The following is a 27,706-nucleotide window of genomic DNA, read 5'->3' as shown; positions in this document are numbered from 1 at the left end:
AAATGAAGTAGAATATTATTTTTAAAAATTGCTGTAAATTGTTAGCAAATATATTATAATCAAGGGTCTGTTTAGAAGAAATTTAGGTCCGTTAACGAACCCTTCACAAAATATCTTTTCAAAAAAACGGACCCTTCACAAAATAATTTATCTTTTAATTGGACCCTTCACAAATTTGTTTATCTTCATTATTGTTTTGTTAATCGATTAACCCTTCCTGGGAAAAAGACAGATGTAAACGAACTTAGTTTTGTCCTCGGCCGACGCTTCTTCCTTTATTCATCTGAAATGAATATTCTGCGTTCAGCAGTATAGGCTAAATACCAAGTATTTGTATGTTGCATCTCTAATTTAGTAACAGCAATTGCTGTTTATTTTTAAATTTTTTTTATTATAATTTTACAGTGTTGAGCATAATCTTGTATCTCTTTACAATTTAAAAACTCCTTGAAATTTTTTTTTGCAATAACAGGACTCTATTTGCACAAATTCACAAAAGCAGGACCCTGGCTTTTATATTCACAAATTGCGAGTAATTTTTTCACAATTTTACAAAAACCGACCTTTCACAGAGTGTCGGGACAGACCCCTGATAATGAAATATAAGTCATTTTGAATCTAAGCATATATCCTTCACTCAACATGACAACTATGCTGCAAAGTTAAAATGAAGAAAAGTATGGATATAAAATATTTTTCAGGCTATTATGAGTGAAAGCAGATCCTCAATATCATTGTCTTCATTAAGTGTTATTTCATCTAAATTTTTATGGTATTTTTTTATTTTGCAGTAATATTTTCCATAATTTGTTATGAGAAGTATTTGTATTTTTTTTCTGTATATTTTAGATTAGTTTTTTGAAGAACGTCTCTTGTGTCCCCGTCTGTGAGAAGACTTATCGCATGAGCAATAAGGATGATGTGGAGAGGCTGAACAATTTGAAGAAAGGAATGTTAAAGAACTATCAACACCATTGGTAAAATATTCTAATATTTTTTCGATGTGAAGTTATTTCACTAATTACTATTTTGATCTCTCCTTTGATTTTTCTCTACTCTAAAAGGAAAATAAAATAAAACCATTCAATCACTAGGTACTGAAATAAAGTCCATTGTTGAAATTCAATAATTATTTCATATTTTCATTGAATATGTTTGTCTAGTATAGGAGTAAAATATAGTAAAAGCCTGACTACCCAGAATTTTTCTAACCAGAAGCTTCAAATTAATAGAAACTTCATAAAATCATAAAAAAACTTTCTTATTATTTCCTTCTTTGTTTTTTTGTATTTTTACAAAATGTTTGATTGATTGACGCATTCAAAAATTACAAATAAGCAGATTCTTATGCAGGGCTCAAAGTTGTCCTAAAATTCCTTAATTTTCTTAAAAAAAGAAAGTGTCCTTAATTAAAAGCAAAAATAAATATTATTTATCTGAAAAAGAATTGAAGAAATTTCAAATTCAAAAATTTTGTGTATGTTATGAATCAAAGTATATAACAAAATGAATGCCTAAGTCTTCATAGTGTGTCAAATATGGTATTAATTTACTTCCATAGTTAGAGACAATTACCTTTGACTTAATGGTATAGAACAGTGTTCCCCAACCGGTCCGTGGATGAAATGGTACAGGTCCGCCGTTATTATGATGTAAATTAATATTAATATATGTAATTAAATTATTATATATTGAAATTAATATATGTAATTAAAAATGATCTAAAATATAAACAAATTTTTGCTTAACTTTTTACAAAAAAAAAATCTGACATTTTTTGCTTAATCCAGGAACTACTGAAACTAATACTAATTGTGTATCTGCGAATTCATGTTGGTATCTAGAACTTGCTCCCATTAGAGAATGAGCATCTTTAAATTGTGTTTAAATTTGGGGGCAATTTAGTCCTTATTTCTTAGATTCTGGACTTCCAGCCCTGCTTAAGCTTAGAAGCCTGAAAGATTGAGTACACAAAAGCTTTTGTTCGAGAAAAGATTGCTATTTCAATAAGAGTTAACTAAAAAAGTATATTTAATTCTAAAAGGAACTTTGGAAGTTATAAAATAGAAGGAACACACTTGATTTTCAAAGATTAATGAGTTTTTTCACAAACAAAATAAATTGACTTGAGCTTCACTTCAATTTTGGTAAATGAGATAGTGCTGCTATGTACTGGGATTTTAATCACGTTAAAGATATTCCATGAAGGTTACTGCATGGTCCTGGGCCAACTTTCATGTTTAAAATAAAGTGGTAAAACAAATTAAACTTTATATTTTCTTTGCAACTAATTAATTAATTATACAATAGATATATGATTAACCGACACATTCCAAAAATACATTATTTACCAAATTTATGTATTCAGTTAGAACTAAAAAATATATGTAAGGACTTTCCATGTAGGTTACATTTCTCATACTTAGTATTTTTTGTTATAGAAAATTAACTAAAATGTGTAAAATAAAGATTACAAACATTAAATTTAAACTTTTTTTTAACTTAATACTAACTCTCTCATTTGAAAGCTTTAACATTAATGTTTACCATTTAAGCCATCAAAACCACAGGGTGGAAAAATTTTCCTTGATTTCGGAATGACCCAGGTAGAAAGTTATTAAATTGTTTCATTATTTATTTTGCTCTTTGTGCATCTCTATTAAAAAAATTTCTTGTTTTAAAGGTGGTTATTTAAAAAAGTTACATTTATTTGGCATTTTTTATTTCATTCTGATTGATAATGGAGACAATATATATTCAGAATGCAAGCATATCTAAATTTGCTACTTCAGTTGTAAATACTGCTTACTGTATCATTGGTTAATTTGATGAAAAAGAAATTCCATTTTTATTGAAAAAAAGTTTGATTTCATAATATTGATTTAAATGAATCTTTCTTCATTGTGGTGGACGTTACTTCTTCCAGGAATACTCGCTGTGTTTTTTTTTTGTATTAATAAATATAGTTATTGATTGCAATTGTATTAATAAATATAGTTATTGATTGCAATTTCTTGTTATTTTTTAAAGCAAAATAATTAGGTTTAAAAGGAATTTGCATTTTATTTTAATTTTAGTGCTGTGGGGGAACTCTAATCGCATAGGGTGGGACAAAGGCGCATCATTACTGCAATAAAAGTGTTAATGTCTTATGTTGATTTTTTTTTGTGGAAGTGATTGAAAATATTTATCAAAGATGGTAAATGAGTTTATTTTCAAATTACCATGTCAACGGAAAAAAAATAGTGTTTTTTGCCTGTTATATTCCTGTTTTATTAATAGAACATGTGCGTAGCATTTTTAAAAAGTGCTTAAAGGTGCTTATTTTTAATTTTCATTATTTAAAAGCCATTAAAGGTGATTTTTTCATTGGGTGTTTTTAAGAAGTGCTTAATTTTCCCTTTTCAAAAATGAGATTTTTTTTGTTAACATGTTAATTTTCCCCACATATCATGCAAAAGCGTGCTTTTTACATTGTTCTATTCAGTGTTTTCACAATTCATTTTGACGTACCATCAGTCCATACCATATGAAAGCTCCGATCATTTTACATGTTTAATGAAGTACTTGCGGGTCCGTAAGTGCCTCTACTGAGCTGGGTCCGGTGAAATTATTGTCTTCTCATGTGCAACTCTGTTCCATTTTGCAAGATATTTTAAATTTCAGACTTCATTTTCCACCCTCTGATTTCGAACTGAAAAATCTCTCGATCATTTTATAACGGCTAATATAATCAAGAAAAGAGTTCTTTGTCAGAAACCAGTTATTTTTTCTTGATCATCTAAAGTCTTTGAAAATTATTTTGCATTTTGTTAATCTATATAGTGCTTAAAAATATTTTTTGAGTGCTTGAAAAGTATTTAAAAGGTGCTTATTTTTTGTTGAAAGATTTGACTGCACACCCTGAAGAAGGAGATCACAAATTATTAGTTTATTTTATTATTTCTTTTTTTTTTTATCAAAAATCATAGAACTTGAAAAGGATTGATTGTTGCTTATAATGTTTGTTAAGTAAAATTTTATTATCTGAGCAAATAAAATATACAGTTAAAAGTGTGATGCACTGATGAAAAATTACAATTTATAATTAGTTTAAAAATGCAATGTATTTGTTGTTTTATGTATATTTAACAGTTTCTAATAGTAGTTATTTTCTCTTTTTAATTTTCTAATCTATATTTTCTAGGATTGTGGATAATATGCCTATAACATGGTGCTACCAAGTTGAAGCTAATCAACAATATTGTTCTACTGGTTTTCCTATGGGATGTTATGTCAATACAGCAGGGCAACCCAAAGATGCTTGTGTGATGAATGTATGTATTATTTTATTCATCATGCTAAAATAATACAGTCACTGCTTGTAAATGACCCCCGTGGTCCAAGTGGAAATAGGTTCTATTTTATTTAATTTCTGTTTCGAGTAGCTATTTTTTCTAAATAACTAGCAAAAAGGGTGGATACAGTGTGAAAACAAAAACAAAATGCGATGAATTTATTGAACCCTTTGAAAAGAAATTTATAAAGGTTATGTTCTTTGTGATTTATGCTCTACTTTAACGAAATAAGCGTTTGGTAAATCTTAGTTTGCTATCTGTTAAAATACTGTACTACAAATGATTTTGTTACATTCAAAATGCATTACTAATATTCTGAGGTAATAAAACAATACAGTGTTTTTAAAATTGGAGCAGCTATACTAAATATTATTTTTCCATTAATTCTAATGCGCTTCATTAAATTTTTCACAAAAACTTCTATTGGTGCCCATCTTTAAAAGTAGCAAGTATGCTGATGCTAATTGGAAATTTTTTGCTAATCTTCGAAACAACAATGTTTAATTAGACCATTTGAATTGGTAGCCGTGGGCTGCACATTATAAAAAATTGCTACAACTATTAAACAATGTAAAATTGAGGAACTTAATTTATGCTTTAATGTAATACAATCTGGTTGACATATATTATAGCATACTAATTATTGCTGTGTAGGTCCTTGTTAAATTTGATTTTAAGTCATTGAAAAGTCCTTGAATTTTTTTTTTTAAATTGAGTGGGAACCCTATAACTTTTATCCCTTGTCATATCAGTGGTTTAACTTTTCATTTTTATACCATGATTAAAAATTCAATGTAAAATTTTATGTTAAATTGACCAGAAAAAGTAGTTTCATGATGTTAAATAAAATATCTGTTACTACATTACTTTGAAACCAAAATTCAGTTAAACATTAATATTTTTCTTGTAATTTTTTTCAGAACAACTACAACCATCATGATTCTTTTTACGTATTCAATCATGTGGACATAACAATTACGTATCATAGTGGTGAGGATGAATCTTGGGGAGTTGGCTTTAAAGATAAAGGTGGAAGAATTGTGCGAGTTAAAGTGTCCCCTCGAAGGTATGTGTTTATTCAACTGTTTTTTAAAGTGAAGAAAGTAATTTTCAAATTTTTTTTCTGCGTTGAAAAAATTTTATTAATCTTTTCCCCCTGCTTTCTGTTTATATCTTAAAATTGAAAAATATATTGTTATTTATTATCTGTTTATGTGAATTGTAAAAACGTCTATCTTAAGCACATGCTCAAATGTGCTGACTTGTTTAGCTTTTGGTCTTTCTTTTTTTAACTTTAGTTTCTTTCTGTCTCTATTTTTCAAAGAAATATGTTTTCTTGCTTTTTGAATCATGTATCTTTCATTTAATTTTTGGAATCTCCCTTTCAGAGTGGTTTAGTGTCGGTACCTCACTCCCCCCCCCTCCTGTTTTACTCCGGAATGTTTTGTTCCAAATGCTGCTGTTAGTCAAGCACATCAATTGTTTTGCACTTCATTATTGGTGCAAGAAAAAATGAATGACTCTAGCACTATTTTTACAAAAAGGAAAAAAAAAGACTACTTAAAAATTGACTACTAATTTGCAAAAAGAATTAACCCAATTATTTAAAATATAATTTGTTGCTAAACTAGCAAATCCTGCCAAATTTAGTTATCAAACATGAGTTTCCAACTATCTTGCTGTTTTGTCAAATTTATAAAGACATTTCTCTAAAACTGACTGTTTCTAAAATCGTGTTTTGATCAAGTGTCACTTTAGGTTTAATGGTTTAAATAAAAAATAGGATTTAAAAAAATTTCACAGTACGAAATTAATTATCCGTTGGCAACTGACTATAATTCTGGTATAAGAAGCAACTCTAAATTTTGTTAACAAAAATTAACCAGAACCTGTTAGGTTTTTCTGATAAAAGATTTCTTGTACAAATATTTTAACTGAAAATTTAATTTTAAAGATTATCTGAATTTGATTGATACTTTAAATTTTTAACTTTCTTTTAAAAATTCATTTTTAAATTCATCATATGTTTAATAAAATTATTGTTTTTGTAATAGTTAAGAATATACAAGAAATAAGATTTCAGAATAATTTAAGTTTCAGAAAATGTGATTTTTTTTTTTATGAACATACATAGCTATACTGAAAAACAGTGCTTGTTTTTTTACTCAAATCCATCTAAAAATGGGTACTTGTTTTTCTCAACAGCTTTTTTTCAACTTTACTTTGCATGATTATGCAAAAGATGAGTCATTTGAACATCTTGAAAAAAGATAATAATTTCTTGAATTTAATTATTATCACTATTTTTTTATTAAATGTTTTTGTTCAATAATGTTGTTGATTTACAGATTAGTTCTATAATTTTTATATCATTTTCTTATCATCCAATAAGAATACAGCAAAATTTTTTTTGTTTTTGTTTTAACAGTTTGATATTTTTGAGGTAATATGTTGTCAAATTATTGAATTATTACTTATGCTGTCAAATTATTGCTTTTGTTGTAAATTGAAAGTTACTGCTTTTATGAAAAGTTGAATGGGTGTGAGATTATGTGTTTGATTAAACATAATTTTGTCTAACTTCATAAAATGTATATTGTAGTGTAAGAAGTTATTGGTAGTTAATATGCTTAGTAAGATGCTGTATTGGATTTGTAAAAATCTTAAATTGAAATATTACCAATTGATTTAACGAATAAAATAAAGTTAATAGTTTAATAATTTAATTTCCGTTTTTTTAAAAAATTAATAAAAATTCAAAATTAATATTGTGACTATTGTTATACCAACTTTTTACTACATTTAGTATCTTTTAAAACAATATGGATGGTGATTTAACATTTTCTTTAAGTATGTCTTCATACAGTACTTGATTATCAATATTTGCTTAAGAATGACTTGTTGGATAATGCTTGATCTGACAAGTCATTCTTTCAATACTTTTTTTTAAATTTGAAGTAAAGCAAAAATCAAGTATGCAAAACATACCGCTAATGTTTTTAGGAAATATTCAATTAATCCATAGAGGAAATTTGTAAGAATATTATTAAACCCTCTTATGGGCAAACACATATAAATTTGTATTTTGGTTTGTATTCTTTTCTGCATTGTGCAAAACCAGTTTACCTATGTTATGAGATAAAATTGTCTATGTTATTGAAAGGGAATCAGTATGTAGGGGAGAGGGAAGAAACATTGTCTCATATACAACCATTTTCTTTAAAATTGAGGCAGTCAATGCTAAAAGGGGTCTGTTATAAATCTGCAATTTTGAGAAAAACGAAAAGAAAAAACTGTGTCGAATGTGGAAAGATTGTTTCCAAGTAGTTAAAGAGTAGTAACTTCCAAGTAGTTGGATTCTCTTCTTTAGGCAGTCTAGAAAATTACTCGGTATTTGATATCTAGAAATGGATGTAGCTGTTTGAACTGTGCATTTTTGAAATTTAGCGCATATCCCCATTTAACATTGACAACAACTACAAAAAAAGGGAAGAAAGAAAAAAGTAATGAAGTAAGAATTATCCTTTTATGTTAAAAGCAATAATTTTATTCCCCAAACAAATATTTTGAAACATTATTAAAGTTGATGACAAATCATAAGTACACGATATTAGTCAAAGAATGTACAGAAACTGTTCATTCCTCCCATGGCTGTCTTTGTTGAGATTTTGTGTAACTGAGTTAGCTTTGGTTTGAGTTTTTTGCCCATCTCTGCATTATTGAATAGAAGTCATAATGCACAACATAGTTTGAAAGTGTTCTCAGGACATCTAATTTTTTGCTGTTAATGGCCAGCTGGATAAGCTTTGAGAGTTAGGAGCTGAAGAACATCCTTTTTAGTTACCACAAAAGAGAATCTGTGGATGTGGGATGTACTGCATAACAACCACTTTTCCATGTATATCATGGCTGTGAGAAAAATCACGTTGGCTGTATGAAAAGTCTTATTGTTTCAGTGGCATTGATATGTTGGTTACTGCTGGACAGCTGTTGAGCTACATCTATTTATTTTTCTGATTTTTCAATGATGTATAAAATACGCCACACGTGTAGTTAAATCTTAATGATAATATCAAAGTTAATAGGCCTCACTTTATTACAATTACGAAAACATAACATTGATAAGCCTCATTCTAGCACTGATTGCAATAATTATCATTGTAATCTATTGTTTTACAATTATTGTAAGAGATTCTCAATTCAATTTTCCATGATACAATGTTGCTATAGTTATACCAAGTCATTGTAGTAATGGGGCACGTGCTACACATATCCCTTTTCAAAAATGAATAAAAATTACAGGGGGAAGTTACTTGAGAAGAAGCTATGATGCATGTCCCGTTCCAACTCTGAACATTGCTGTTATCTTAACAGATTCCAAAACTAACAATAAACTTATTTTCATAAAAATTTTACCCCCTTTTAACATTGACCGCTTTAATTATAGGATTAATTAGAAGAAACAGTTTCTTCTGCGTTGCAACAATTTAACAAAAATGTGTTTAACTATTTCCAAGGCCTTAAAAATTATAAATATTGTTGCCAGTTGTAAATACCATATTCTATTTTGAAATTTACATCCTAGTTTTTATATCGATTTAAGTTTGTTTTATCTATACATATTTTTTAAAATTTTATATTTTGTTTTTATATTTAAATAGTATCAAGCATCAAGCTGAACCTAATTGCATAAACTACAAACCTATGGATATTCCAAATAAATTACAACCTACTGATGTCGTTTCTGTAAAGTATACCTACAGTGTGAATTTTACTGTGAGTATACTGATTTTGCTAATAAATTTAGTTGGTTTTAGTAAAAGATGGTTTTTTGATGACAAAAACTGGTTTAACTCTCAAAAATTTATTAAATTCCTCAAGAACATAAGATGATTGTCATAGAACTGTAATCTATTTGAAGTGTTTTATTTTACTTTTGAAACAATAAATTAAATGTGTAAATATACAAATATGAGTATTATGTGAATATCCATATGTAATTAATTTTTAAACCGACTTAATGAAACAGACCTCTCAAAGAATTTTTAAACAGACTCAACGAAAATTAAAATATTATACAATTATTATTTTAATGTTTATTTTATTGAATGGAAATATTTTGTTATAATTTGCAACTTACTTCTTAACCTTTAACCTAACTCGCAATGTTTAATATGAATAATGAAATTAATACCAATACTTAGGAGCAATATTTTAGGTGACAGTTTCATGCATGTTTATGATGATGAACTGTCAACTATGTTGTTTTGATAATAAACTATCAAAGACACATTCATGTCAAAAATTTGTCAACCCTGGATTTCATAAATAAATTTATTTTTTAGAAGCTATTTTTATTGCATGCATTGAATTTTTTAAAAATTCTTTCAGCTTCAATAATTGTTGCTAAGTTTTCCTCCCTTTTTTTTGTGAAATATTTCATAAGAGTTAGGTGGTAGTGTACATTGATTTCTTAAAGCTGTGCATGCTTGGATAATGTTTAGATTACGCACAGTTAAAATGATTCGGAAAATTTTAATACATTTTTTTTGTAAAATACTTTTCTGTCTAAGAATGGCTTATTAAAAAGGGTCTTTGTAAATTCTTTTCTGTAAAACGCAGAATACCATAAATAATATTAATTTTTATTAATCTAGTACTCATGAGAATAAAAATATAATCATATATAGTCAAAAGAAAGCAATTATTTAATTATTTTTTTTTCAAAAATGTTAGTGCAGTGGAAAATTGTTTCGACAGGGTTCCCAGCATATTACCGAAGTCAATTATCACTGAGTACAGTTTCTGAACTGCTGGGTGACCACTTTGATCAGCCTGTAAAGAGACCAAGGGTGTGTGGTATTGAATTTTGTTAAACTGTTCTATCATAAAGTGCTCGACTTTGCACTTAGGTTGTTGGGCTACCAATGTGGAAAACCATCCCTCTGCTGTGGATCAAAATTGTAATGGCATGTCTTAGGATCATCCCCATGGATGTTTCCCAGACTGTCACCAATAGCCTATCGTGCAGCTCTAGTATAATGTAAATAAAGTACTACTATTGAAATCTTAAGAACTTTTTTTAACTAGCATTTATCTGAGCTTCATGTTTTTTACTATAAATTTTTTAATGATGTTTATGTTTGGAAAATTCTTTCATAGTGAAGAGTTAGCATAAACAACTATTTGATAAACTAACCAATTGCCTGACAAACCTCAAGTCAAATTTCAGTTTCTTTATAAAATTTCAGATTTTTTAGTTTATGAACTTAGAATGAATGTTTGAAATTTTTAAAGGAATTAAAATTATTTTTTTTCTAATTAATATTTTACCAAAGTATGTCTATTTGTTAAATAATTTTTTTTTGTAAGACAAAAGATGCATTATTATATTTACACTGCACTTCTGATTTATTTTGCTTAAAAGTAACTATGTAAATATTTGTATAGTAACTTGTTTTCTTACAGAATTTGCATTTGACCACTTAAGTATGTTTTTAGCAGGTGAAAAATATGTTCTAATATCAAATACTGATTTTTGATTTACAGAAAATTAACTTGTCTTGTATTTCTTATTACATAAACTCTATCTAGAAAACTTTTTAGCAGCCTAATAATTAAAAAGTTTTACTTATTGCATTTTTTAAAAATTAAAGCGGAATATTGAACCTTTGGATCAGTTCTGGGTAAGAATTAAATTGTTTAACATTTCAATAAAAAATGAAAACTTAGAACAAATAGAGAAGGGGCATTTACTAATATAATAATTGTTTTAATCTTTTAATTTTACAGAAAGAAAATAGGGTTAAGTGGTCTTCTCGATGGGATTACATTCTGGAATCAATGCCTCATACTAATATTCAGTGGTTCAGGTAAAAGTTGATTACCTATTAATTTAATTTCTATGATTGATTTAATTTCTATGATTTTTTTGGTGATATATATGTATATATATTTACAGTATTTTGAACTCTCTGGTGATAGTCCTCTTTTTGACTGGAATGGTTGCAATGATATTGCTGAGAACATTACATAAGGATATTGCTCGTTATAATCAGATTGAAAGTGCTGTATGTTCTTATTTTTTTATGGCTATGAATATTTTATAAGATTTGTTAAAAATATAATCTATTCCAGTATTAAAAATTTCTTTCCTAATGCTAATTTATTTTAATCAGAAAAGCTTTTTAAATAATTTTAGTATATTTTTTTCCAAACTAAGGTTTTTTATAAATTTCAGAAGCACAATAACTGAGTAAATACATACTTCCAACTATTTTTACCAATAGTAGCAAACTAAAGCGAAAAATTTAAAATAAATACAGTTCGTACAAAGCTTTTTAGCAGGATAATTTTTTTTATATCTGTATAAATTATTTACATGCAGTGGTGAACAATTTTTTTAATTCTAATTTATTAAAATATTCATACATTATCTTAGCTGCTACTAGAAAAATATTTTTTGACACTACGAAAACTTCACAGTAGTTGGGGGATTTCTAAATGTAAAGCTTTCTTAAGCATTTAGCGCAATTTAAATCTGTGGAACATAAATTTAATGTTTCATTTGAGTATTTCAAGGTTTCTTCCATTGTTTTGTAAAAATATGAAAAATCATTGTTTATTGACATACTTTTGAGAATTCTGGCATTTGTAATTTACATGTTCTTTTAAGGCAAAACTATTTTTTCAAGGAAGCAAACGAATTGCTCTTGAAAAATACAATTCAAAATTAAATTTTTCTTTTAAAAACAAAAGTTTAAAATCTTCTTAATTTATGCAGTTGGGCATACTGGGAATACACCTCTTGTGTTCTTTGAAAAATTGGTTATAATATTCTCTTAAAACTAGTCACTAGAAGAATTTTCACCATTGGATTGCTATAAAAATTTACTGAAGAATATTTTTGAACTAATTGTATTATTTAAGAATTTAAAAAAAAAATAATAAAAAAACCAAACTCTGAAATAATTCTTTTGGTGTAATATTATGAAAACTGTGTACTATATTCAGTTGAACCACTTATAGCAAAAATTAAAGGGGCTGATTTTATTCGCTTGTAAAATCAGGTATTCGTTAATGATGGTTAGATGTTTGTTTTTATGAAAATCTCTTAACTTTTTATGAGATTCAGTGGAACAGTAAACTAACTTCATGAGAAAAGCATAAGTTTTGTGAATGTATTTGTTTTATTTTAATATCTATAAATGGAAATTTCAATAACTGTTTTTCCTTTACACATTAAAATTTTGTTATTTTATTAATGTTATTGTAAATAATTTTTCTTAAAATAAATGATATGTCAAAATATTTTATTTTCTGTTCATCCTTGTGCTTAATTTTGTTACTGAAGTGACTTATATGTAAGAAATACCATTGTAGTTCATTAGATTCCAGTAATAATTTGAGTTTAAAATGTTTCGTAAAATTTTTTACAAATTTAAAAAAAATCCAAAAGATTTTAAGACTGGTATGATTTTAAATAAATGTTTGTATCTAATTTGTCACAACATGCAGAGTTAAAAATTGTATCAAAAATGAATTACATAATTATCACGAACATAAATTTTTTTTCTTCTAGGATGATGCCCAAGAAGAATTTGGATGGAAACTTGTTCATGGGGATGTATTTCGCCCACCTCGTAAAGGAATGTTATTGTCCGTACTCCTTGGCAGTGGGGTTCAAGTATTTTTTATGGCATTGATTACACTATGTAAGTGTTTTTGACTTATTGTCACCGTTTTTTTTTATATCTATGATTGTCTAATATTTTTCTTTTCTGTATTTTATACAGCTAAGTTTATAAATGGCATAAATAGTAAAATTAAACTTTTATTAATGCTGTTAAGCTTACTAAATTGAGCATCTTCATTAGCTGATCATAGGACTTTGTTATATATGGTGAAGTACTAGTTTAACACTCCTTGCAAATCAATGCTTAAATGGAGTAGGTTTGCAATATGTTAATGAAGTATCTTTCTTCCATCAAAAATATAGTTTTTTAATGTAACTAGAGTAAAACGCTATTTACTCTAGTTTCACCTTGACCTTCCTCTTTTAAGATTTGGTTTTGAATTCCAAAATCAATTTCCTCCCACTTCCTCGAAATCGCAACAGATCGTCGCTTTGAAACTAAACTCAAAAAGCAAGTTTTTCAGGAGAGCGATTTCTAACTTTTCAAGATGGTGAATTGCACCAATGCGATAACGATTTACCTGCTCTTTAAATTACTTTTTTGCTGATTGTGCTCCGTAAAAAATCCAGATTTTTTGCTAACTGTGATCCGGAAGTTTCCGGCAATCGAAAATTCGTTACTCAAAAAGCTAGTTTTTCAGGAGAGCGATTTCTAACTTTTCAAGATGGTGAATTGCACCAATGCGATAACGATTTACCTGCTCTTTAAATTACTTTTTTGCTGATTGTGCTCCGTAAAAAATCCAGATTTTTCGCTAACTGTGATCCGGAAGTTTCCGGAAATCGAAAATTCAGGCGTTTTAAAAAATCATTGATCACAAAAATTTCCTGAAATCAAATTTTCAAAGGTGGAACTTAAAAACACAGTTTATTTTATTTATTTGTAAGGAAGAGCCAGATACTTTATAAGCTTATATTAAAGATTAATATTCATTTTTTATCAGATAGTTATTATAATCATAAACTCAAGAAAGAAAGACATATTTGTAAATTTCAATTACTTCTCCAGGTCTTTCATTGGTATGTGTAAAATTTTAAATGTATTTTAAGTAAACTAAGAAATGTTGAGAAAAAGGAAAAAACCTTGTTTAAATTTTTTTCTAATTATTTGATTTAAACTTTTATTTTTTTTTATTCAAGAAATTTTCCGGAATTTTGACTTGGGCTCACAATCATCCCTGTTTATGGAACTTATGAAGATTGTTTCTCTTAAAGGGTGATTTTTTTTACACAAAATGACCCAAATATCTAATTTTTCGATTTTTTTGAGTTATTACGGTTTAGTTTCAAAGCGACGAGATGACCGGGCGTGCATTAGTCTTGTAAATTTTAGAAGCGAAAGAGAAATAAATTTGATAATTTGTTGCTTAAAAATAGCTTCACAGTTTTACTCCATACTCATAATTATGTTTTATGTTTTTATTTAGTCAATTGAGGGGACTTGTTTTTTTGCAATCAAATGATTCGTCACCTAAAAGAATGCACTTAAAAAGAAGCTAGCTTGAAAACAGATACACTTGCTCTAGCTTCTGCTATATGGAACTCTTCCATTGAAATCAGTGCAAGTTGTAAACTTGGAGTGAATCTTACTGTTGATAAAAAACTTCCATCAAAGGTTATATATGCCCTTTCACTCAATATATTCTCAGTAAGCCTGACAAGTTTGGGAAAAAAGATTTGGTTGCTTGTTTGCAAAGATTCTAAATATGTTTCAAATGGATTTCCTTATACTAGTGCAGGTAACAAGCGGTCAGCTTTTTTTGACCAAGCTGTTCATAAACATAGTATGAAGTTACTCCTCCATACTTAGGAAAAGGAACAGCTACTGACAGCTATTTTCTAAAAGTCTAGTCTTAGCTCTCTCTAAAAGTCTAGTTGAAACATTAAGAGATCCCAGAGCAGTGCCAATAACTGCAAAATTAGAAAAGGTAAAGATATAACATTAACTGTCTAACAAAGGAATAAAAATGTATTACTGCTTAGTTTACTTCATAACGCAATGAATTTTGATGACAATGAAAAGAAGAAGCCAAGAACTTGAACATATTATAGTAAAACAAATTACGGTCTGGACATAGTAGATCAAATTATATGTCTTTATAGCATTAAAACTGGAACTCGTCATTGGCTTATACACTTATTTTTTAATATTTTAGATCCGTTTTCTATAAATATCCATATTTTCAGACATGCTAACTCTCCCGAATTTTTTGTTCTTCTCCCGCTCTCCGGAATTGATCAAGAAATCTCCTGAATTTTACCTCAGTCAACGACCAAACTCAAAATTACCTGATTTTCCGCTAGTGTGGAAGTTTCATTTTTTGTTCCGTGCAAATTCCATTCTCCCTTGTAATATTCCATGCCCCCTTATCAAACTACCATCTGGCTGAGGTACAGTTGCACATGCTTCATTTTCCCCCTCCTATTTGACCCGTTGAAATCTTTCTTTCCTGCAGGTAATTGAATGAGATGACATCACAGGAGGATAATGAGTGGCGTCAGTACAGATGCAGGAAACTGACTCTTGATTCTTGAAATCGATTATCTCATCCTTCTGTTTTTATAATATTTTAGTGCATATTTTTTCAACGTTTGGCAATAAATAGATCGTTCTTTTTTTGTTGTCATTTGTTTACTGAAACAATATTATTTCCATTATTATTTTTGTCTTACTATATGTTTTCAAAATATTCAAGGATGTCTAAGTCGAAGCAAAAATATATGACCAATTGTAACCAATCATACCAATGAATTTCCTTCAATTATTGCGTCGATAAAAGGAAACACGTGTGCTGTTTGTTCCGATTATGCATTTGATATATTAATTTCTTACGGAGGTACATATAAATGGGTAAAAGCACAAAGAAGCAGTGAAATTTTTACAAAGTATCAAGAAAATTTATTTTCCCATTGATGACAATTATGTTATAAGGGCTTCACTATTTTATTTCTATTTGATATGGAAACTTTTTAAAACAAAAGCATACCTGATTAATAGTTGAATTTCTTCCACAATTTGTTATCTTATAGTGTGTAAAATTTCTTGCATTCCTATATTTGATAAATTTTTTACTTAAAAAAATTTATTAGAAGTGTCAAATGTCGCATATTTTACCCTTTTTACGCCTCCTGAATTCTTGTTAAGGAAACATTTCACTAGGTTGGCTCTTCTGTATATTATGTAGAAAGGTGACTGGAAAGAAAAGACTTAGTCACAGAAATGATATATTACTGTGAGCTTTGTGAAGAGCTTTGTGTTTCACATGTGTCATCCAGATGTATAGCTAATGTAAGGAAATCTGTGGAACAAAGTTAAGATCCCTCTTAAAAAGCGGACCAAATGTAGGGTAAAAACATCTTCTAAAGTAAATTATATGCAGAGTACATGCCTTGACTGTAAAAGAGTGGCAAATGTGCTATAATGTAAGTATGGGGTACTGAGTGTTCTGACAACTAGAAAAGATTTAAAAGAATCAAGTAAGTGTCACAAAGTTTCAGTTTTGGTATTTGAATAAGATCAATTTAGCTTATTTATTTTTTAATTATTAAGTATATAGAGTGGATACTCAATAATATAAACACTAATAATATTAATGGCATAAGAAAAGTCATTATACTCCATTTAATGAAGTGTTTCTGTTATTAAAATGTAATAAAATACCTTAAAATTTAAACAATGGGGTTCTGTACTATGCATTTATTCAATTTTTACCATATTTTAATATTTTAAATGTCTAATTGATTAAATATCAAAAGATCTTATAGGGCTAAGTTGTACTCTTTTGTCTTTCTAGGTGTACAGGGATTTTCAGTCTTATTAGTGTTCAAACAAAATTTTTAACTTTTTTAAACAGTTTTTTAATTTTCCAGTCATTCCAAACAAGAATACTTCCTTGTAAATTTTGCGAAATATCAAAAAATCAATGAAGTCTTAAAAAATTTTCCAGACAAAATTTTTTTAACATTTTTTAATTAAATAGAATAAATAAGTTAATTAAAAAGAATTTAGCTTAAAAAAGTTGAAACTAAGGATAAAGTACTCTTTCATAGCCTGATCTTCTAAAATAATTTTTTTACTGGCAAATGTTATGATTCTATTATGCATGGTATCTATGGTCAAAAAACACACATGCAGTTTGGTTTATTTTTTGTAGGTATCTATGGTCAAAAAACACACATGCAGTTTGGTTTATTTTTTGTAGGTATCTATGGTCAAAAAACACACATGCAGTTTGGTTTATTTTTTGTAGGAAAAGATTGAAAATTCATTTTATTATAAAATTGTCGAACCTTTATGGAATATTAGTTTTCTGGTTTGCATAAATCAACTTGCTGAAAAACAAAAATTCTCAAAAGAGTTATGATATTTGTTCTGGTATTTTAAATAAGCACCAACAAAAACAGCTGTATACCTTAGAATAATGTTTCTTTTTACTTTACTCATTCTCACTCAAGGAGGAACAAATAACACATGACTCTTTTGTATATTAGTTATCTCTGAACCAATTAAATTTAAGTTATTATTGTAAATGTAATAATTTTTTTCGCTATTAAATGTTGTACAATAGAAAATGCCTTATAATTTTGATTTAATTTTCAGTCTTTGCCTGCCTTGGTTTCTTGTCTCCTGCCAATCGAGGTGCTTTGATGACTTGTGCAATGGTGCGTAAAAATCAATGGATTTATTCATATTTTTGTTCCTCTTATGTATAAAAATAATCTGGCATGCTAATTTTATTATAATGTAATTGTATCTTTAGTCATGCTATTCATTTTTCTTATTGTCACCTGTTTTTAAAATTAAAATATAATTAGCTAAAAAAAATCAATTGATATTGACACTTAAGAGATTTGATGACAGATTAACAAAACATTTCTTGACATTTAGTATGCCTTCAGGTGTCTGGAAAAGAAAGTGGCCTCCCACTATTTAGCTTGATAATGTCAAATAAGACCCGTGGAGCTGGATAGGCGGTAATTCTGCAGGCTGATTGTGACGGCCTAGGCTGTAGTGCTAAAGAAGAATTAACTGCATCAAACTAATTTAATAAATTATATATTTCTAGCTATTCATACTTTAACTTGAACTAAATTTAGAATCATGTTATTTTTTTATCTTGTGATTTAATAGCAAATGAACCATTGCAGTCGATAAAAAAATAGTTATATGGATTCATAAATATAATCTGCATTTGAATACATTTTTCTATATGTTTTGAATATTATCTAATTTTTTTCATTTAAATATTTTTTTCTGATCTAAATAATGTAATATTTTTTTATTTTAAAATTATTTCAATATTTTGTTTTAAAATAATTTGATTTTTTGAAGCACATTTTTTGTTAAATTGGAATTTTTTAAATTTCTTTTATAAATTAAAAACTTTTATAATTTTGCTCACTTTATAACTTATCAAACTATTTGAATCTCAATTACATGGAAAAATATAGCATTAATATTGACTTCCTATCCAAATATTTAAATTTATTTAAATATTTAAACTTAATCTAATTTTAGAAATTGCAGATGATTTATCTAAGAACTTGCAGATGATAACATTGAAATAAAAACTTAACATTTCTGAGGAAGTAATTAAAATAATTGCTTTTTATGATGTTCTGACTTGCACTTTCTTAAAGTTACTGCAAACAAAATTCACTAGCATACCATCACTGAGTAATAAATTCAATTACCAGAATAAGGAGCATTGATTGAATGTAGGGTATATTTGTTGTTAGTGCTGAAATTTGATATAATTGAAGTGTAAGATTGATATAATTGAAGAGTAAGATTAAAACATTTTTCGCTAGTCTGCCACTATGCACAGCACACCAAGTCAAAATATAAACTATCCAAGAACTTCAATAAATAGGCTTGGATCACTATAAGTTGTTGGGTCAAACATTATGACAGTGGTATCTCTGCTAATTCAATTACAATTTAGTATCAATCTGTTACTCTTTAGTGTTGTAGGTAGCAGTTATGACAGTTATCTCACTAAATTACAAATTATTTAAATTCTTGGTAACAAACCTACTATTTGCACCCCGTTCATTATTTATATTCTTATACTAAATAGTTTTAATTACTACTTTTATAATATCACTTTTTGAAGTTTTTTCATTAATGTAAACTATTATTATTAGTCAATATTATTTATTTGTTTACATATTTCAATATTTATTAATAGTTCAATATTATTTATTAGTTATTTCACTACATATGTAATACATTTATTAAGAATTTCTTAAATATATTAAGTGTTTAAATATATTTACAGTGTTTAAATTTTTTAGTAAAACAGGGAAAAGTTTTTAAACAACAGGTAATTACACATCAAGCAAACATAATGCTGAATCTCGTATGAACAATTATATAGAAGTTATGTATCAAAGAATGTTATACTAATGTAATTTTGGTGTCGATCATCAAAAGGACCAGGGAGAAAAACCTTTAAAGAAATGAAAGAGATATGTCAAAAATAATGAAAGAATTTTGAAATTCCTTGCAGATTTTCGAAATAACCAAAACATTTGAACACTGAAAAAATATTTATGAGGGATTGCCCACAATTTATGAATTAGCCCACAATCAATGAATTAGCAAAAAACATTTTTAAGTTTCAATGAAAACTATCCTTTTTTTGTATTCTATTATTTACGTAATTATGTTAATTATTTTATTTTGTAAATTATGATTGTAAAGTTAAGTAAACAAATAAGAATTGCTGTGCTAACTATTGCTATGTCAACAATATGGATGCTCTTTTCATATAATTCCTATCTTCAAAGGAAGAAAATGTATGAAAAGAGGTCAAATTTAAGAGGCCAATTAGCTAAAAATTATTAAAGTGGAAATAAAGATCATTATAATTACTTTGGAATGTTTCACATATTTGGTAATATTTTTGTAAATTTCAATATCTAAAAGAGAGAGAGAGGGAGAAAAAAAAGTAATGGCAAGGAAAGGAACGTTAGCGAGACTGAAACATCTTACTTCTTTGTAATATTACCTATTTTTAAAGTATAATTTTTTACTTAAAACATTTATTATTTAAGTACATTTATTATAATTAAATATACTTAAGTTTTGTAATCAATTACATTTTATTACTTATTTTAATGTTTGGTAACAGTCAAATTTTATTAATATTTTTAGGTCCTGTATGTTTGTTTGGGTACTCCTGCAGGGTATGTTTCTGCTCGAATGTATAAAGGTATGTATTGACCTTTTTAATATAAAATATTCATAAAAAAAAGTATTATTCAGGGTAACAAAATGGTACATATGTATTTCAGCTTTTGGAGGAATTAAATGGAAATCAAATGTCATTTTGACTTCAACACTCTGTCCTGGGTAAGTAATTGAATTCTAGTTTGTTTCATGTTTTAACAAATTTCAAAACTACACAATTGGTTTCTCAATAGTAAATTTGAGAGAGAAAATATTCTTCATAGTAACTTTTTTTTCTTCAGAACATGGGCATCTGCTTTGAATTGCATTGTTTAGGGTCTTATATCACAGAATAGCTGTTTTGTCATTAAACATTTTACAATTTTTTCCCTGTCTTTTGAAATTAAATAAAAGCTTATTTCTTTTTGACCAATTATTTTCTCATTGATTTCACCAACTAATATGTTCTCCATATTCTAAAATTTGCATTAAATTTTTTTTCTTTATCAATGCTCTCTGAAGTAACAAACAAGTTTACTTTTATTAGTATAGTTAAGAGTGACTATTTATGAAAATAGTAAGGGATGTTTCATTTCCCACTTAGCCCTCTCCAATTTATATTACAATTAAAATAATTTTCAGATTTATCATGCAGTATGTATGTACAGCAAACAAAAAGTTTTTAACATTTTTAGTATTTCTTGAAATAATGCCGGAGTTTGTTCTTCTTAATTTTCTTTGAGTAACATAATTTTCAGGGAATAGTTTTCATGATCTTATGTCATAGCTGGTTGTAATCATTTCATTCTGTATAATATCTAATCAATATGATAAAACTTTATTTCATTTTTAATGTATGTATATTTTGCTGATAAACATATCAACGGTGAAATCTTTCTGCATTTTAGAGAAATTTAACTTTTTAACATTTTTAAAAATCTTTTCCGCCAAAATAATTTTTAAAAATTTGAATTTTTCACTTAAAAAATTAATTTTTTTAAACTTTTCAGTTTTTTTTTAAAAAAATTCTGTTTTGAATAAAATAATCATATTAGTTTTGATTTTTAATGATAAGCAAAAAGTTATGATTGTTCGATACAAATTGTTTGATTTCTATGCTGGTTCGTTTGTTAACAAATGATTAAAATAGAATGGACTGTATTAAAGATTTTTATTATGATTGGTGCTACGAGCACGCTCATGCTATAAGATCAACAACTAATTTTCAACTGATTAGGGTTACAACAAACGGTGGCGAGGATGCTGAGACAAAGATGCCAAGTTGGCGCTATATTTCTGAGATAGTGAACATCCACCCGCCGTTGAATTATATTCAATAAACATACAAATTAGCATAACAATGGTACATAAACATATTCCAATATAAAATTTACAAAGATTGAATAAATGCTGTAGGTACACATAATGAGAAAATTAACATACATATTTTTTAATTGTCCAATGGCAAAATACACAATTTACTAATGCTACGTTTAACAATTCCCTTGCTCGTTTTAATCTCCGCTACTCTGACCCTTCCATCCGTTCCAGGAAATAGTTTTAAAATTCGTCCCAAGACCCACTGATTTACAGGAAGATTATCCTCCTTTATTAAAACCATCGCATTTAAATTTATGTTGGTTTTCTCTACTTTCCATTTTGTTCTTTGTTGCAAATTGTTCAAATAGTCGCGAGACCATTTAGACCAAATGTATTGAACAATTTTTGTCAACCTTTGCCATCGAGAAAGTCGGGTTTCCGATTTATCCAACAAACTTGGTTCAGCTATGGCAGTTATAGATCTTCCAACCAAAAAATGCCCTGGTGTTAGAACATCCAGGTCATCAATATCATCTGACAAAGGTGTTAATGGCCGAGAATTTAGGATTCCTTCGACTTGTGCTGTTATTGTAAGGAATTCCTCAAATGTTAATTTTAGATTTCCTGTAGCTCGTTTTAAGTAAAACTTAAAGGATTTGACCCCTGCCTCCCAGAGGCCCCCGAAATTTGGAGCTCTGGGAGGAATAAAATTCCAAACTATCCCTTCAGATGCCAAATAGGATGCTAGTTTATCGTCAGGAAATCTAGTTAAATTCTGCAATCGCTGCAATTCCCTACTAGCCCCAACAAAGTTTTTTGCATTATCAGATGATATCGTAGCACATTTGCCACGCCTAGCTACAAAACGCTTTAAAGTAGCAAGAAAAGCATCGGTTGTTAAATCGGAAACAACTTCTAAGTGAATCGCCTTCGAGGCTAAACACACAAATATTGCAACATAAATCCGTTGGAAATTCCCTTTTCTCTGGTGTTTATATTTAATTTGGAAAGGGCCGCAATAATCAACACCAGAATGCAAAAAAGGATAATTAGGGTTTACTCTTTCTCGAGGCAAGGTTCCCATAAGTTGATTTGAAACAAGGGGTTTATGTTTAAAACAAACTATGCATTTATGTACAATTTTCCTAGCTATCGATCGACCACGAAGTGGCCAAAACCTTTCTCTAGTGCAATATAACAACGCTTGAGGTCCAAAATGGAGATTTTTGATATGCAAATGAGTCATCAACAATTTAGTGAAAGGATGGTCTGCAGGAAGTATAGCTGGATGCTTTTGAGAATAATCCAGAGCAGCATTATGCAAACGACCACCGACTCGGATAATTTGATGACCATCAGGAAAAGGATTTAAAGAGTTAAGTTTACTTTTACCTGAAAAAGCCCTGCCCTTGGAAATGGAGTCTATTTCTTCCTTAAAAGCAGATGCTTGTACATTTCTAACTAAAAAGGACTCCGTCTCTTTCAATTCATTAGAGGACAACTTACCATATCTTTTGTTACCTGGATTTCTACAGTTGAATATGAATCTGAAAGCATAACTTAAAACATTCAAAAGTTTAGTATAATTATTGCTACAATTTAAAATATTGTCAATTAGGTCAAGTTTATAAGAAGTTAGAAGTATTTTGGCAGGGGGTTTGAGTTCCTGTAAAAATTCACTGTCCGAAGAGAGTTTTTCAAAATCTATTGGAATAATATTCAGATCTTGTTTCAAAAAATCTGGTCCGAACCACCAGAGTTCATGGGAGGAAATTTCCGAAGCATTCAGACCACGAGAGAGGACATCTGCAGGATTTTTATCAGATGCAACGTGATTCCAATGACAGTTCTTAGTTAGTTCTTGTATTACTTTAACTCGATTGCTGATAAAAGTCTTGAGTTGATCAGGTGACCGTTGAAGCCATGCCAACACAATTGTAGAATCTGTCCACAACATTATTTGTTGAATGGGCAAGGTTAGAGACTTCAGAACCTTGTTCAAAAGCTGTGCCAATAAAACACTGGCACACAATTCTAAGCGAGGGATCGTGATAGGTTTCACTGGTGAAACGCGGGACTTGCTGCACAAAAGTCTCGTATATGATGTTTCTCCCGAAATTGATTGCATGTACAGAACTGCTCCATACGCAACGGCTGATGCATCGGAGAAGCCGTGAATCAGGATTCCCCTCTTCTCCCCCACGTGACGAGGAATTTGCATGTTTTCAATGGCAGGTAGAGTAGAAACAAAACACTGCCAGTCCTTAGCCATTGAATCTGGAAGCGGTTCATCCCATTCCAATCTGAGTATCCAGAGTTTCTGGAGAAACAATTTAGCCTTGGTTAGTATGGGACCAAGGAATCCAAGGGGGTCGAACAAGCGTGAGATGGTGGATAAGACCTTTCGTTTGGTGTATGAGTCATGCATATTTACATCAACCTTGAAAGTAAAATAATCTAAATTTGGGTTCCAGATAACCCCAAGGGATTTAATGGTATTAGGTGGCTCACAAGAGAAATCATAGGCTTGGTCTTCTAATGGTATGGAATTAGGAATTTTTGAAGTGTTAGTGCACCACTTGTGTAAGCTCATACCCGCCTTTTTAAACAGGTCTACTAACTGTTCTTGTAGTAATTGAAATTCTTGAAAGTCTGAACTACCTGACAAAATGTCATCCATATAAGTGTCTCTAATTATTACAGCAGCGGCTAAGGGAAAACTATCACCCTCATCAATGGCTAGTTGTTTAATAGTTCTGGTTGCTAAGTAGGGTGCACAAGAAGTTCCGTATGTAACAGTGTTAAGTTTGAAGGTTTGCACTGGGTCATTCACGCTATTCTTCCATAATATCAACTGTAAATTTCGATGATCAGGGTGAATCAAAATTTGCCTAAACATTTTAGAAATGTCAGTAGTGAACACATATACATGTTGCCTGAATCGCAAAAGTATTGAAAATAAATCTTGTTGTATAGTACCGCCCTTGTACAAAATATCATTTAAAGAAAGACCGGATGTCGTTTTGGAGGAAGCGTTAAATACCACCCTCAACTTAGTGGTTTTACTATCTGGGCGAAGTACACCATGATGAGGTAAAAAATACGAAGTTGTTTTATCAAGAGGTTCTACAACTAATTGCATATGCTGCAAGTCAGCATATTCCATTAAGAATGATTTGTAAAGTGATTGCAACTCCTCATCTTTTGAGAGTTTTTTCCATAACTGATTTAAACGCATTTCGGCAACGGCTTTAGAATCACCGAGCGAAGAGGGATCCTCCTTCAAAGGCAACTGTACTATGTAACGCCCTTCATGATTTCGATAATGAGTATTTTTATATTGAGTTTCGCATAACTCAAATTCGACACTATGTTCAACAGAGGGCTCCTCAACAGTTTCTATATTCCAAAATGCTTGTAGCTGTTTATCAAGGCTTTCCGAATTTATATCTGAACTAAGCGTTAATCCACAATATGCTCTATTTGTACTATTATCGGAGCTCCCTACGACTATGTAACCAAAAACAGTTTCTTGAAACAACCAATTACTACATGGCGATCGAAGCTGATTTGGCTTTAAAATTTCAAAAAAGAGCTCGCAACCTATAATTAATTCTACTTCTTTTTGTGTGTTAAACTCTGGATCAGCCAAATTAATGTCCGATGGAATCTTTATATTAGATACTTCAACCGGATTAATTATCGTCAAATTTGTAATCGAAGGAACAATTAAAAATTCTAAAGATGTTGAAAAACTTCCACTATTGTTTTTAATTGCAGTGGTTACCTTTTGTTTGATATTTACCGAAATATCGCTCAATCCAGAAACAGAAGCATTTATTTTTTCCTTTTTCAACATTAAGTTATTAGCTAAATTTTGTTTACAGAAAGAAAGATGAGAAGCGGAATCCAAAATCGCTCTGCATGGATAATAGTCTCCCAATTCATTTCTAATATAAACAACTGCAGTAGGCAAGAGAATATTTTGTTTCTTTTTTGATACTAAATAATTAGAAAAAGTGTTCGAATGTTCTTGTGGGAATGAATCATGCACTTGCGAGACAGTTGTTTGATCGGCGCCTGGCATCGTAGAAACTGAGGAGGTAGGAGGCGGGGACGAAATCTCATAAATATGCAGTAATGTATTATGGCGTTTTTTGCAAACGAAGCAAGAATTGTTCGATTTACAGTCTTTAACTTTGTGATTATTCTTTAAGCAATTAATACACAAATTTAATCGTTTTATTTCATTAAATCTATCCGAAACCTTCATATTTTGAAAAGTATTGCACTTATAAATCATGTGTGGTAATTTACAGATTACACAAGAGTTAGGATTATTATTCGAATTCAGGAAAGATTTACTCTTATTAACAACTTGCTTATGCTTATAAATTGAAGAAGAAGCTGTTCGACTAATACTATCAAGAATTTGGCTTCTTTTTTCTAAAAATTCTAAAAAGTTATCCAGTTCTGGTATTTCATTTGATGCGATCGTTTGTTCATATTGTTTTCTAGTTTCTCGATCTACCTTTTTCAAAATGATGTTAAGCAAAAGTATGTCAGATAAATTATTACGATCAAAATTTAGAAGCTTCAAAGCTCTGATATTTTTCTTTAAAATATCTACCATGTTTCTAATATCTCCAGCTGATTCATTTGTAAGTTTTTCAATTTCCAAAATTTGATTTATGTAAGTCTCAGTGAGGAGACGTTTATTCTCAAATCTATTTTCTAATGCTTTTAAAAGTGATTCAAAAGAATCGTCTACAGTTTCCAGACGTTTAGCGTCTCCCAGCAATGACGCTTTCAAATAATGCAGTTTTTGAGAGTCATTTAAATCATTGTTTTTAGTTATAATGTTATCAAATTGCGATTTAAAATTGGGCCATTCGTCAAATTTACCATGAAATACCGGTAGTGGTATCTCGGGTAGTTTAATTTCTAGTTTTGTTTTCGAATCAGCCTGAGATATTTCATTTTCACAATTAATTATTGAAGGTTTAATTATCAAAGAGTTAAGAATATCTTTAATTCTTACCTCCAGAGCTTCGAGTCTGTCTACTGTTCCCTCCAAGTCCGTTTCTACTTCAGTTACCTCAGGGTCAGTTATGTCTTTTAGCCCATAATAATGCTCCTTTAATTCATCAACTTTTTTATACAATTGTTCCACACGCTTCAGCTTGACCTCTAATTCAGTATGGTTATGTTCCTTCGTCTGGTCAATGTATGTTTCTAGCTTTGTTATGGTACCTTTGACGGCACGCTTCGATCTATTTAGTTTTTCTTTTTCCATCTCCGGTTTTTACGGATCACTAATGTTCGATACAAATTGATTGATTTCTATGCTGGTTCGTTTGTTAACAAATGATTAAAATAGAATGGACTGTATTAAAGATTTTTATTATGATTGGTGCTACGAGCACGCTCATGCTATAAGATCAACAACTAATTTTCAACTGATTAGGGTTACAACAAACGGTGGCGAGGATGCTGAGACAAAGATGCCAAGTTGGCGCTATATTTCTGAGATAGTGAACAATGATGATTTGTAAAAAGCACTGGAATGGAAAGTTAGACTGGAAATGGAAAGTTAAATTGTTCAAGTATACTATTTCTAAAACAACTGCTTCGTTGGCAGTTACATCAAAACTGTATGGATAAGTTTTGAAGTTAAACTAGAGGGTGCAGTGCAAATATTTTCAAATTAATGACAACTAATTTTGTTAAAAGTCTGCAATTTTTAAAAAAAATATTGTCATTATAGCGTCAGTAAAATTCTAGTTATAGAATTCTTAAAAGAAATTTGAAATTTGAAAATGCATGGTGATAGAACAATAAATAACTATTGAAAAACAATCTTAAATGACATACTCTTACAATGGAGGAGCTGCTAATAAAGTGCCTCTAAAAATGATTGCTCTAATTTGAAATTGAAGTGTTATATTATCATATTATATATATATATATATATATATATATATATAAAATTTCAAAATAGAATTTCTACAACTATTCTTTACCAAAGACATTTTATGAAAACGAAAGAGATTTAATGGTTTTATTAATACAAAAGTATTTATAATTTTTATTATACATATATATATGTAAGAATTAAAAAAAAACCATGTAGGAATTAACAAAGAAAAATTACTATAAAAACTTGGTTGATGTTCAATG

The 27,706-nt window shown here is 29.1% G+C and overlaps 1 protein-coding gene across 1 annotated transcript in view; it reads left to right on the top strand.

Annotated features, from left to right (window-relative positions):
• The window catches only part of TM9SF2 (transmembrane 9 superfamily protein member 2), a 59,233-nt gene that overhangs the window by 15,029 nt on the left and 16,498 nt on the right, over positions 1-27,706 (top strand). Inside the window, exons 4-13 of the mRNA XM_016060446.4 lie at positions 850-977; positions 4,187-4,316; positions 5,258-5,403; positions 8,999-9,113; positions 11,130-11,209; positions 11,299-11,407; positions 12,919-13,051; positions 17,633-17,694; positions 20,192-20,249; positions 20,332-20,389. Of these exons, the coding sequence (XP_015915932.1) occupies positions 850-977; positions 4,187-4,316; positions 5,258-5,403; positions 8,999-9,113; positions 11,130-11,209; positions 11,299-11,407; positions 12,919-13,051; positions 17,633-17,694; positions 20,192-20,249; positions 20,332-20,389 (1,019 nt within the window). The remainder of the gene's footprint in view (positions 1-849; positions 978-4,186; positions 4,317-5,257; positions 5,404-8,998; positions 9,114-11,129; positions 11,210-11,298; positions 11,408-12,918; positions 13,052-17,632; positions 17,695-20,191; positions 20,250-20,331; positions 20,390-27,706) is intronic.

The sequence above is a fragment of the Parasteatoda tepidariorum genome, chromosome 11, assembly GCF_982258835.1.
Source record: "Parasteatoda tepidariorum strain Cologne lab strain chromosome 11, Ptep-v5.0, whole genome shotgun sequence".
NCBI lineage: Eukaryota > Metazoa > Arthropoda > Arachnida > Araneae > Theridiidae > Parasteatoda > Parasteatoda tepidariorum.
The sequence above is the reverse complement of the archived record's forward strand: the minus strand, read 5'-3'. Positions and strand labels throughout refer to the sequence as shown.